Source organism: Nymphaea colorata, chromosome 2, assembly GCF_008831285.2.
Source record: "Nymphaea colorata isolate Beijing-Zhang1983 chromosome 2, ASM883128v2, whole genome shotgun sequence".
In the NCBI taxonomy this organism is placed as follows: Eukaryota; Viridiplantae; Streptophyta; class Magnoliopsida; order Nymphaeales; family Nymphaeaceae; genus Nymphaea; species Nymphaea colorata.
In genome coordinates, this window is record NC_045139.1 from 11,236,541 (window position 1) to 11,249,962 (window position 13,422).

The 13,422-nt window shown below is 33.9% G+C and overlaps 1 protein-coding gene across 1 annotated transcript; it reads left to right on the plus strand.

The window, feature by feature from the left end:
* Positions 1-9,207: 9,207 nt before the first annotated feature.
* LOC116249274 (uncharacterized) lies at positions 9,208-13,422 on the plus strand. The gene is made up of 5 exons (XM_031622496.2): positions 9,208-9,933; positions 11,092-11,142; positions 12,428-12,561; positions 12,816-12,916; positions 13,005-13,422. Exons 1-5 carry the CDS (start codon positions 9,496-9,498, stop codon positions 13,181-13,183), a joined length of 903 nt encoding a protein of 300 aa, XP_031478356.1. The 5' UTR covers positions 9,208-9,495; the 3' UTR covers positions 13,184-13,422.

The following is a 13,422-nucleotide window of genomic DNA, read 5'->3' on the forward strand; positions in this document are numbered from 1 at the left end:
TCGTACTAATGTAATTGTTTGAGAATGCAGCCCTCGTCTAATTTTCCCGCAGAATCTTAGTTTCTTCGCCTATGCTGGATTGCGTCTCTCGGGAACATAAGAATATCAAACACTATTACGGAATTGAGTTTTGTTCCGATTTTAAAAAAGTTGGGACAGGCATAGAGGTGATGAAAGGGGGCGCAGCCACAACCTTTGTCCTTAATTTGCAAGGCATCACACCCAGCGTCTTTACCTTAATTTTATATTCATGGGAATCAAATCTGAGATGCATTGTGTATGTGCTGTATAGGTCCGACCAGCTGCACTACCGGCTGGTTGAGAGCAGTCTCATTTTTGGAGTGGTTTTATGAGACAATAACTACAGCAACAGGCTGGTTGGAAAGCAGTCTCATTTTTGGACTGGTTTTTTGAGACGGTATCTACAGCCATAGGTGTGGATGGACTAGTATCCTTGAGGGGGCGTTTGATTGCCCAGACAAACGTCCGTAGATAGGAATCAATCGATAAGTGTCCATGGACCAAAAAATGCATGCTGTGTATGATATGCACGGACATATATGTGTGGATTCCTCTCCCTCTGTTTGATAAAACAGAGATAAGAATTTAAGGGGCAAAAATGGTTGCAACTGTTTCCTGCCACTTTAACAATGGTAACTCAAACAGTTTACTAGGCTACCCGTTTTATAGGTGTTAATCAAGAAACACAAAAAACTGTTATTTCTTGCTAATGAACAAAGCCCGGTCAATACAAACGTAGGATTTAATTTTTTGGTTCACGGTCGATCGTCTCATTTAGTTACGACAAACCCAGGACGATATTAGGTTTGCCATAGTTTTAGCAGAATGCGGATTCGCTTGTTACGTGGACTGATAAGCTGCTGGATCCATGTTAGCTCCATTATATTGCAATATTTCCACAATTATGACCGTCCGGCATATATATGACCGTCTAGTGCCTGAAATGTATACAACTACATGTTTCCTAAAAAATAAGAAATAAAAAAAATTTGTTGGACTCCTATGGATCAGTTGCAAGCGTTCAAAAAATCGATGATCACAAAATCTGATTTCTTCTTTCGATAAGGTTTTTTTTTTTTTTAAATAGTATACTTTCGGACCATCCAACCACTATTTATGTGGGATATGATAATGCCCACAAAATAACAACGTTGACAATAAAATTCTCACACGCAAGTGCACTAAAATAATATTTTATTAAAAAAAGAAGCAAACGGGTTGAGTCTAGTTTCCTTTTACCATGAAGGAAGTAGTGTCTGGTTATGGGGCCTGGTTACCCAGCACTTGGCCTGATCGGGCCTGGTTACCCAGTTCTTGGCCCGATCGGGCCTGGGCCCGAAAAAATCAGTTCAATAGGATTCGATTTGGACTGTATTTTATTTTTAAAAAACTTTATTTTATATTTTAAAAATATTCTTTTTTATTTTAACGAGGCTGGGCCCAAGCCAGAACTTTGACTCTTAGGTGTCTGGCCCGATGCCCAAGCCTAGCCTTAGACATACATATCGGTTGCTACTTTTCAAATAATACCCAATACCTTTTGGCAATTTCTTATAATTGGAATGATTGCATCTTCTCCTCAATTTGAAGGTGCTTCCTTGGTAATCTAAGCACCCTTTATTTTGCATGTCCTTTTAATTTTTAGATTTAATTTTTGAAATTTAAATCCAATTATACATTACTAATTTAACATTTTCCTTCAATTTGCGATTGCTAGGACCTACAATTTTCAAACTTATCTATAGGCGCACCACGCAGCAGTGCAGCAATAGCTTGTGAACATATGTGCCACTTGTTTGTTTCTTGGCACAATATCTAGCACAATTTGTTTCTTTCTCTACCAACTAACTTTCTAATAAAATGATAATGAATCTCAATGTGAAATGATCGGTTATGAAAGACTAGTCTTTGTCATTGTAATAGCCAACTATATATGGCTGGTGCTTTAGGTTTTTGGTCCAAATCTAAAATAATCCTCTTCAGGCAACCTACATCTTGTGCTGCAGTAGTAGTTGCAATATATTATGCTTTTCTGGATAATACAATTGTATTTTGCTTTTGTGTTGACTAAGATATGAATTTAAATCCCAAATTAAAAAATATATATCTTAAAGTGCTTTTTACTTATCAAATAAGGGTGTTCAACACTTGCTGTATAGCCAACAAGTTTGAATGTTGTTTATCACTATCTCTATAACCAACAAATTGAAGATCATTTTCAACAAGATGCAATATGCTTCTTTACTTGTGGGGTTATTTGAGGCAACAAAATTCTTTTCATTTGCAAATATTTGTGCTGAACTTGTTTCTCAATCCCTTCATCAACAAATTTAAGTTTCTCAAATTAGCCAACTACTTTGTATTTGAGTTCATTTGCATTAGACTTTAAATATATTACTACAACCAAAAAATATATTTTTTCTCGCTTCTTCTCAAATTTATCTCTATTATAAAAATTATTGCTTGAAACTCAATGCAATTCAAAATGACTAACCATTGACTTGTACCATGCTTCATATGATGTTTTATGGTATTCGATGAAAATATTTGTTGCAGTATTCATGACTTCCACAAAAAATTGTTTGGAAGATTAATCACTTCAATATGCCTTTATTATTGAAATGGTAGTATAATTTCATTATTCTAAAATGTCATTTTGTTCTGGTATTTTCCTTGCACTTAGTTGCATTTTGGCATGTTTTTTCAATATCTCCAAAATTCACTACACATAAATTCTTCTCAATGATCAATTCTTAGAGTGGGTTTGGATGAGACCCTAAAATGGCAAATGGTTAAAGATGATCTTATAAAAATCTAGTTTGGATACAATGATGTTTTAAAAGGGAGTGACTAACCTAACACCAAAGGTTTTCCACCAAAATTAATGTTGTGCCACTGAAAAACATAAACCAGGTTTTGATAAACTGATTAAAAAAAACCAAGTTTAGCAAAACATGCTTTTCAAATGGCATCCTTTTTTTACAGCATCATCCAAATCCTACCTTTATTTCTTCAACTTAATTTCATTATCTGCAAAGACTTTAAATTCTTTGGAAAGAAAAAATGTTTTTGACTATTGTTAGAAAAATTATCAGCAAAAACAAAAAATATATTTTACCATAATTATGAAGCTTGATCGACATATTCTTTTTGCTTGAACAATTTTAAACTTTGATAATGAAGTGCCAAAGATTTGGTACATCTAAAATTTCTTTTAACACATGTTGGTGATCACAAAGAGGGATAGTCAAAACGCAAACAATATTTGTAGCCATATTTACCCTTGTTCTTGTTTGTTGACTATTTTTTCAAATAGTATTGCACTCTATATTATTGAAATTCACTTGCTTCTTTGGCATAAGTTTACCAACCCTTAACAATTACATATGATCGTATGAAACGTCACAAATGAATTTGGTTTGGTCTGAATTTAGTTCAAGATAATAATGTCTTCGCCTTCAACATGTTGAAATGCCATTTTTATTATTACTTTATCCATAATAGTTTCATCAAGTTTGATGAAATACTTTTTATTTCTAGCCATGTAATTAATGTAACTACTTTCCATGTGCTATGTATTATGTGAATCTTGTTCAACTTTCATGCAAGAGAAAATTCTTTGGCTTTTTTATCTACAGATTTGGTAAAATTAACTTCATGATTCTTGAAACCAATATTTTGAAAGTGATATCATTTTCTACATTTTGTGCACCTAAATCAACATTATTTATATTTATATCCATATTTTTTGCATGCATGAGATCATTTTATTTCTTATATTACTTAATTTCTTAAATAAAATAACTATTTAGTCTTTTTTTTTGTTTCAAAAATGAAGTCCTGTTGAGGACCTTGTTTGAATGACAAATTTCGAGTTTATTGTCACTACTTTGAGAAACTCAAACTTGCAAGATGCTTCGAGGGATCTCATCAACTCTTGTAATGATAGAGTTGATAGATCATTTAATTCTATGAGGGTAACTACAACATAGTTGTATTTTTGCAGTAAATTTTTTCAGTTTTCAACTATTTTTCTCTTCAACTTTATTGCTATAAGGCCTTATCTATTGGTTGATCTCAACAACTTTATCAAGTAGTGCATCACTTGAACAATTGAAGGTGAAGACAAACACAAGCTATGTGTCATATTTGCTAATTTTCTTGTTTCCTCTATGTGAGTTGATCACCTCTTGGACGTAGAAGTGATCTTAAATATTAAAATATAACTACGTAGAGATGAAAACATTGATTAGATTATGTAAAGCTTACTCCACATTCTATGCTATTAAGATAATGAAACCCTATTTGTTCCTGCTTTTTCAAATAATGAAACACATGATTCGCATATGTGGTATAGTCATGTTTTTAGTTTATATTTGAAAATATTGTTCAGTAAAAGTACTCATGAAATCAACAAAAACTGTGAAACTTGTTCCCTTGCTGCCAACTTCACTAGGTTCTATTTTCCTATTATTACTAGTCAAAACAATAACACCTTTAGTCATGTTCTTTTTTACATAAAATAGTGGATATCACTTGTTTTCTTTCACTAGATCATGTTATTTTTTTTAGCATTATTGATTGTTTTAGCAAAAACATTTATGCATACCTATTGTGACATAAACCTAAATCACAAAAGTTCTCAAAATAATTTTTTAAGTTGGTGGATATATGTTTTCAAATACAAGTTAGATTTGTCTAATTCAACAAGTTCTATCCCTTTTCAAATGATATTCAAACTCATTTGGAAAAATAATAGCATTTTGCATAGGCATTTTATGTTGGGACGCTCCAATAAAATGAGATTATTGGACACCAGCAATATTGTTTAGTTTCTTGAAGTAACTCGACCATTAAAAATCTAAGCAAATGTTTCTTTTAATTTTTGGGGCAAATATGTTTTATAACAACCATTTAATCAAGTGTGTGCCTAACTATCTCCACTTCAGGGTCTAGCGAAAAGAAAATTCTTCAAGAAATATTTTAGTATAAGCTTGTGCAATATGACTGTCTCAAAGTAATCATGATTCTAAAGCTGAAAATATATGATGTTAATTGACTATTCATTAAGAGAAAATGGTACAAAATCTTTGAAACTTGGAAGCTAGTTCCATCTTTGTTAGTGAAAATGTCATATTTTTTATGAAACTGTTTTTCCATCTGGAGACCAAAAGTTCTTTATTGATTTGGATCTTGTTGAGCAAGAGGCAGAACCAGCATATTAAACTAAACAACATTATCTTCATAAATATGATTACAACCTTGTTGAGTCGTGCCCTTTTTGTTAGATTTAGGACAAGTCCAAATTGGGTGGTTGAAATTGATTTGTTAGTATTCAATGAAAGTTGGCTTGTTAATGGGATGATTTGGAATTATGGTAATAGGGCCTGCAGTGATATTCTAATTTAATTGGATGATCAAATCTTGATGGAGACTGTTGTTTACAGAAACGCTCGGTGATCCATCTTTGTGGGCTCTAGGAGTTAGGTTCAATTCAATAGACTTAGATGGAAGCATTGGTTGAGGGTCTGCTTTAAGGGGTTGTTTGGGTGGAGGGAAAAGAAAGGAAAGGGAGGAATGAAAAGGAAAGTGAGAGAAAAAAAATGGGAAAGGAAAGGAGAGAAAAGGAAATGAATGGAAAGAAATTATTATAAAATTTGTTTGGAGAAAAAAAATGAACAACCTTTTTCCTTGAGTTATCATATTTTTTGTTTTCTTTTTTTTTTCTCCTCCTTAATTAACCAACCAAACACCAAATTGACTACTATTTTCCTTCCTTTCCTCTGCTTTCCCTCCATCCAAACAAGCTGTAAAGGACTGAATAGTGGGCAATTTAATTTTTTTGGTAGAAAGTGTTTGGATAAATGTTTTATTATTTGCAATGAGTTTTGCTCTACAAAAGTTATTCAACTACTATGTTCATGGTTTTTATAATGAGTGTTTTTTTTTTTTGCTATTGTCAGTCTTTGTTACAAGTATTTTTTTTTGTTTTTCTTTTTGTGATGGCTGTTGTAAATTCTTTTATTTTTTGATTGTTTGTAGTCATTTCTGTTGCTAATAAAATTTCAATTCCAACCCTAGAATGGTTGTTGAGGTTTATGCCAATCCATCACTCATCCTCTTCTCAGTCAGCTTGTTGTCCATTCACACATTCTTGCATTTTCTTGTCTCTTTAATTATCACTATTTCCTAGTCAATAAATATGTCATTGACGAATCACCTGAGAATCTTATGACAGTGAAAGACCGTCATATATAACTGAATTAAAGTATCTTCAACAAAACAATACTTATCATGTTGTTGCTTTCAGATAAACATGTTGTTTGTTCTACATGGTTCTACAAAATCAAGTACAATTTTGATGAGAGAGTATAACAAAGTGCAAGGCATGCTCTTAGTTCATGAATATACTCAATAGGAATGACTAATTGCCACAACATCTTTGCCCATGTTGTTATTGTTATTGGTGTCTATATAATGTCTTCTTTCTACCACATGTACTAAAAGTTGGCCTCATACTAACTTGATGTCAATATTAATGCATTTTTTTTGTGGTGATTAGGGTGAAAAAAATTACATGAAATCACCTCTTAGCTATGGTCAACATAGGAGAACTCATGTACGTTTCACTCAAAAAATGATTATATGGTTTTAAAAATTTAAGACAGTAGTTCTCTAGATTCTTTTGTTCAAAAAATGGAAAAAAATATTTATTTTTGCATATGTGGATGACATATTAATAATTGTTGATGAATATTTCAATATTAGTAAGATGAAACAGTTCCTTGGTAAAATGGTTTTATGTCAATAATTTAGAAAATGTTAAATACTTTTTCCTAATAGAAGTTGTTTGATCACAAGAAATGATATTTCTCATTTGATAGGAATATTCCTTGGATGTACAAAAGGAAAGAGTTTTTTTTTTTAATATTTCTATATATCAACAAAAGAAAAAATGTTAATAATAGCCAAATGATCAAAAGTAGAGATATTTACAAAGGACTTGTTAGTTTGATTTATATATTTTACCGTTACCTAACCTCACACACATTGTCTCTAACCTTAACTAATTTATGCATTAAAAACAACCAAAATTCAAATGTGGTCATCAAATTGTTAAGATATATAACAAGGACTCCTAGATAAGGCATGATTTTCAAAGCCCAAAAGTAGTTGAGCTTAAGTTGTATGTAGACGTTGTTGGATAGGCTATTGCACTACAAAATTGACAACTAGTCATTGCACTTTTATAGGAGGACATATTATCTCATAGAGCACAAAGGAAAAATCCATAGGGTCACAATCATTTATTAAAGTTGAATGTAGAAGCATAACAACTAAAAAATGTGAAAATATTGTGGTTAGCTTATATTTGAATGAACTTTGTTGTAAGTGAAGTTTGCCAATCACATTATAGTGACAATAAGGCAACTATATATATATATATATATATATATATATATATATATATATATATGAAAGCATATCTTTTTATTAGCATAGCTAATATATAGAACTGAATTGTCATTTTGTTTAGGAAAAGCTATGTGTAGTAAATATATATTAAGGTGTAAAACCCCGATATTTTCACAATGCACTAAGGGTATATGCTCAAATATATGACTAGTAATTTGGGCTTGTTTGACTTAAGAATACCAACTTAAGGATGAATGTTAAATATATAATCTAGTGCCTAAATGATTGGTGATGACAAATGTTCATCTTCTCCTAACTCTCGAAATCCTCGTCATGTAAATATAACTGTGTGCAAGGAAATTATAGCAGCAAATAGTTTGAAGATTGTTGTACTGTAATCTCTATGATAGTTAGATGTTGAAATTGTATTTCAATGTATGTAATATACTCAAACGTCATTTCTCTAATGAAATTTCAATCTATCTCTTATTAATTTATGAGTAAATATATGAACCTTATTCATAATTATGCATTACCTTCCTTTTTAGTCTATATAAATTCAAAAGCAAGTGCATATGAATATTTTTCTCAATATCATATAGAAGACACTTTTCTGATATAATATTGAGTTTTGTTTTAAATTACTTTTTATATTACCTTTAGACAAACAAAAAAAAAGGCTAATATTTCACAATGTCATCATCCATATTGGCCCTTATTAGCAAAAACACATGATATTGATCAGTATGTGGTTTGTGCTCTGGCCTACACTTTGCAAATGTCTAGAAATCAACTCAACTATCTCAAATTATTTCAATTACATCTCAAAATGACTTGTAAACTTCGCTTCTTTTGACAACATCAAAGGACAGAGGCCTCCTCATGCTCTATTATATGGTGACTATGGACTGCTATTGGACAACTCGTCAATAGCAAATAACAACTTTTCCTTTTTCACACAGAGGCTCTTACCCAACGGCCCCTCTCCTTTCCACAACAAAATGAAGATTAGATTTACACTACCCTATCCTTTCATTCCCTTCCATTTTCATTCATTTCTCTTGCATCTAAGTAAGTTTCCATATTTTTTCGTTGGCTCTTCATTAATTCGCCAACACAAAATGACTATTATTTCTTTTCCTTTCCCTCCATTCAAAGAAGATGGAAGAAACAATCCTTATAGTGACATTAGACATAGTTTATAATGATTTTATAAGTGATAATCTATGATTTTTTAGTAATGAATTTTTAAATTTTAGTTACTATCGTTATTCAAAGTCACCCAACTCACTCATGAGAACCATCTAATCTCCTATGATAAGTAGTTGAGAGAAAAATAAAGATAAAAATGTCAAATAATATAGGTGATGAAAATATGTGTAGTCTTTTTTTACATACATTAAACAATATTTGTGAGAGATAAATGTCATTCAATATTATATATATATATTCCCATCGTCGGCCAGTGGAAAAGGGGGGAAATTCTTTCATTCTCCACCGCAATGGTGACATACTGTGCACCACAAAAAAAAAAAACTTAATGTTTACAGGACCGTTCAAACAAAAAGATGAACGGCCACGGTTCCTAATGTCACAGAAAATTAGGCCACGGTTCAACTTTTCATAATATATAGACATATATTTCAAGTTTTCTTTTTCTTTTTCTTGTATACATTCGGTCAAACGTGATCGTTCGACCATGGCGGTCAAAATGGTGAGGTCGGAAACACTGGCAATCCGGATAAAGGAACTACGGTAGATAAAAACTTGTCTGCGGTTACATGCCTCTTTGGGATAGACGGAACGGTCCTGTCAAAGTAGAGCAAAAATATTCAGAAGAACCCTCAGAATCTTTGCCCCATCTTTCGGCAATAGCGTTTGCCGTAACTTTGGCTGCCCGGTTGGAGATCAATTCTTCTCGCTGGCGGAGCCCGAGGATTTCCATATCAGTTCTTACTCATGCTCAACTTCCCCTTTACCACACTCCCCTCTCACCCCCGCCATGCTGATCGATAGTAGTTCCTTGTCTGATTAGAGTCTGTCTCTCCCTGTCTCGAGATGCCTTCCTTCTTGCGTTATTCGCCGTCCATACCAGTGTCTCCGAGCTACAAGGGCCACCAGTCTCCTCTATCCCTTCTAAAAAGAGATGGGTATTTCATTTCGGAGAGCCAGAGGAAGGGTGGCCGTCTGAAGAAGGGCCTACCTCTGGGAAGTCCGAGGCTTTCTGCTGACGATATTGGAAGGGTCGCCGTGAGTTCCAGGCGTGGATCGATAAACTTGGTGAGTTTTTGCTATAGAGAGAATCCATCTGCAGATGGCGGAGAAAACGTCGACGTTGATTCGAGGGTGAGCGCGGAAAGAGAAGGAAATGGAATTCCTGAGGACAATGGCTTCAACGTTGAAGTCGGTAACCCTACCGTGCCAGTTTACATGCGGGCGTCTCGGATGAGCCTCGGCGATCAGGCGTTCTTTCTCTTGGCTTTTGTTGCCTGCACGGTAATATATGAGTTCTTTCAATCACGCTATCTTCTTTACTTCTTTCTCGTCTACTTTTCCACTTCGATACTTGGAGAATTGAAGTCATTCCATGAAATGAGACATTTTGGAGTCATTCCATGAAATGAGACATTCTTCTTTTTCAGGTGATTTCCTGCTTATTTTGACTGTTAGAAACTTTGTGACTTTTCCGCTTCTTGTTTTAGTTTGAACGTTCATTGTAAACTATCCGTTGCATGTCACTTAACTGCAAATAAGGTTTTTTGCACGTGGGGTTTTTTTTATTGTGTTATTTGTACATCAGTAAGTCAATGATTAGTTGGTCAAATTACAGTTGGTAATTCTACTTTACCCTTGTTGGTTTCATCTGATTATCTATTTTATGAATAATTTATAATTTCGAATATTTGATGATTGGAGCTTATATGAGTTGATTGAATTAATGTTTCGTCCTGAATCCTTAGAACTGGTTTGTCCGTAACAGTTAAGTTGTTGAGTTCATTGTCATTTTGGTTAAGTTTCCGCACTAGTGATGGTATGGTTGTTGCGATTTTTTTCCTTGAGATTTTTTAAGTTTTTGTTTGTTGCTTCTCTATATTCTTTTTAGGGTGATTGGCGATCGCACTTAATCTTTGTAATTTATTCGGTTTGAAAACATTCATAGGCAATTGTTAAGGTGGTGGATAAGGTAGAGAAATGGATGGAGAAGATGTTGAAACAGAATATCGAACTGTGGTTGCTAGAAAACAAATGACTTTTGATAAGTTATGTCACTCTTGATTGGAAAATGAAAAACTGGGCACTGTAAAAATGCTTAGTTACAAATTGCCTCTTTACTTTGTGGCAAGTCAGGTCCTCATGTGGACATAAGTGCCAATGACAGATATGGCTGTCATATAGCTAATTCAAGAAGAAGTGCCTACATAATTGGCTGCTGAATGTGTTTTGTTCTAATTTCTAAATGGTATCTACTGGCATGGCCTTTTGAAGTTTTATCAGATAAACCTGAAATCTGCTGAAGATGTTAATGGACATAATTTTTTGTTTATGATCCTTTGAACTTGTTCCTTTCTATCATGATTATTGTTGGTGTACTCGCTGTTATTTTTGGCATTAATAAACTGTCTATTGATTATCTAGATTTTGTTTTCCTTGCAGACTTCTATAGCATTTACAAGTTTGGTTGTTGCAGCAATTCCAACTTTATTTGTAAGTTCCAAAATTCTAGTACTCTTGCTCAGAGTCGTAGTCTCCTATATTTTGTTCTTTATATTTTTTATTCCAGGGGATGTGTGGATAAATTAGTTAACAAATGCGGTTAAAATAAACTTCTCTAATACATAATTTACTGTATGCCAGCCAAGTAGAAAACCTGTTACTGTGCACCGTTTGGCTTAGACTCACAACTTCCTTTTAGTCCCCTCCAATCTCTTACCTTCTATTTCTTGATGCACTATCCTTCTTAAAAGCCTTGTATTAATCTTATGGTTAATTTGATGTCTCTTTTTCCCTCCAATATATTTTGAGGAGTGTTATGTTTCTTGACATTTTTCCATATAAGCATCGTTCTTCTTCCAATTTTGAATACGAGTGACATTGAGAGTTGCCTTGTTTGATACTTGATGCTGCTGAATGGCTTCGGTCCTTCTTCTTCTTCATGGTGCATGTTTGTGCTCATTCATGTGGGAACTCATGCACGCCTGCGTTCCTTTTGATGTAGAAGTTTGAGTTCCATGCACTAAATTCTCTTAGGAATTATAATGGAATGACTTTTATATAGAAATTCTCCTTAACAGGATTGCTTGATACAACTCAATTGAACAAAGTTGTTGTTTCTTCTGTTAAAGTTCCAGCAAAGATTGTGATTTTTGAGAATGAAGATGAGATTATCTCCAAATGGAATTTAGAACCTGTAACCAGTTTAGTTTCTAATGAAATCTTATTTACTTAAGCATCACAGTTATCATGAGTTTGCAAATAATTGCTTGATTCTGATAGGACCTCACATGTCTGTCGCTCTTTTGTGTTCGTAAGTTTTTTTATTCAATTATTGATCCTAAGTTTGTGAAATGGAACTTATTTACAAGTTTATTCCATGGAACTGAGAAGCGAAACCTCGTAAAGGAGGTATCCTTGCTTTAACTTCCTGCAATATCAATGCAAATGTGAAGAATGGTGGTCCATTTCCAATATTTCCTGCCATCAAACGGCCCCTTATTGAACTGTGGTACCTCATTGATCAATACTGCATGTCTTCTCTTTATGGAATCATGTCAAAACTATCAGGCTCCTTAGTTTTATATTTTTGAACGAGTTGCAAAGAGACCTTGCAATTAAGTAGCTTGAGGCAAGGTTCTTGCCTATTCTCCGGTGCAATGTTAGTATGTGCTGGGACTGGCTTCATTCTGTTAACTGCTTGTTGGACTTTTTGTTGTTGATATCTCTGTGTTCCTTGTTGAGACCATTAGCCATGAGCTGTTGCTCTCCTTACTAGGCAATGGGAAGAGCTGCAACATCTCTCTCAAAGCTGGCAGATGCTGCTCGTGAGGAGCTACCAAGTACGATGGCTGCTATCAGGCTTTCAGGGATGGAGATCAGTGATCTTACCCTTGAACTGAGTGATCTCAGGTAAATAATCAATGACTTGCCCCAGTTACTTGACAGATTTGTTCTTTTGTATGAAGAGTAATACATCTTTTCCCTGTATTTTCTTTGTATACACTGTTCAAGAACTGAATAATGAGTTAATGATCTTGCATTCAGCCATGTGGCACATACACCGAAGGAACAACGTATCATGTCATCAAGACCACTTTTCAAGAACTTGTTTATTTTTCTTTATCAATAATATTGGATCTGATACACATTTTTTGGGCGTTTAGTCGAGAGATAGCTGATGGTGTAACCAAGTCAGCACAGGCAGTCCAGGCTGCTGAAGCTGGAATACGGCAGATTGGTGCTTTAGCACGGGATCGAACTGTTTGTATGCCACCATATCCCAGTGCTTTTATGTTCTGCATTCTTCTCTCCCTTTGTATATGCCTGAACTTTTATTTTATTTTCAAATGCAGCAATGATACAGGATACTGCAAGCAAGCCCATGAATTCCCTGCAGCCTGTGGTTGCAGGAGCAGCAAGAAGAACATCACAAGCAGTTGGTCATGCTAGGCGGACATTTATGAACATAATTTCTAGACGAGAATTCATCTCAGATGGTGAAGATGATGCATCTGATAGGATAGAAGTGTGATATACTTGAATAGTAGCAGCATCTTCTATTGCAGATTAAGAAAGAAAAGGATTGTTTAGTTTAGGTGCGAGATTGATTAGAATTTTGTTTCATTGATGTGCATATCTATGGTGACTATGATAAATTGTCAACATTTCAGGTTTGTAAATGATTAAAAATGTGTCCTCATTGATGGGCATATATACATGGTTATTATGCTAAATTGACAACCTTTAATCTGTCATTTGACGATTTAATCA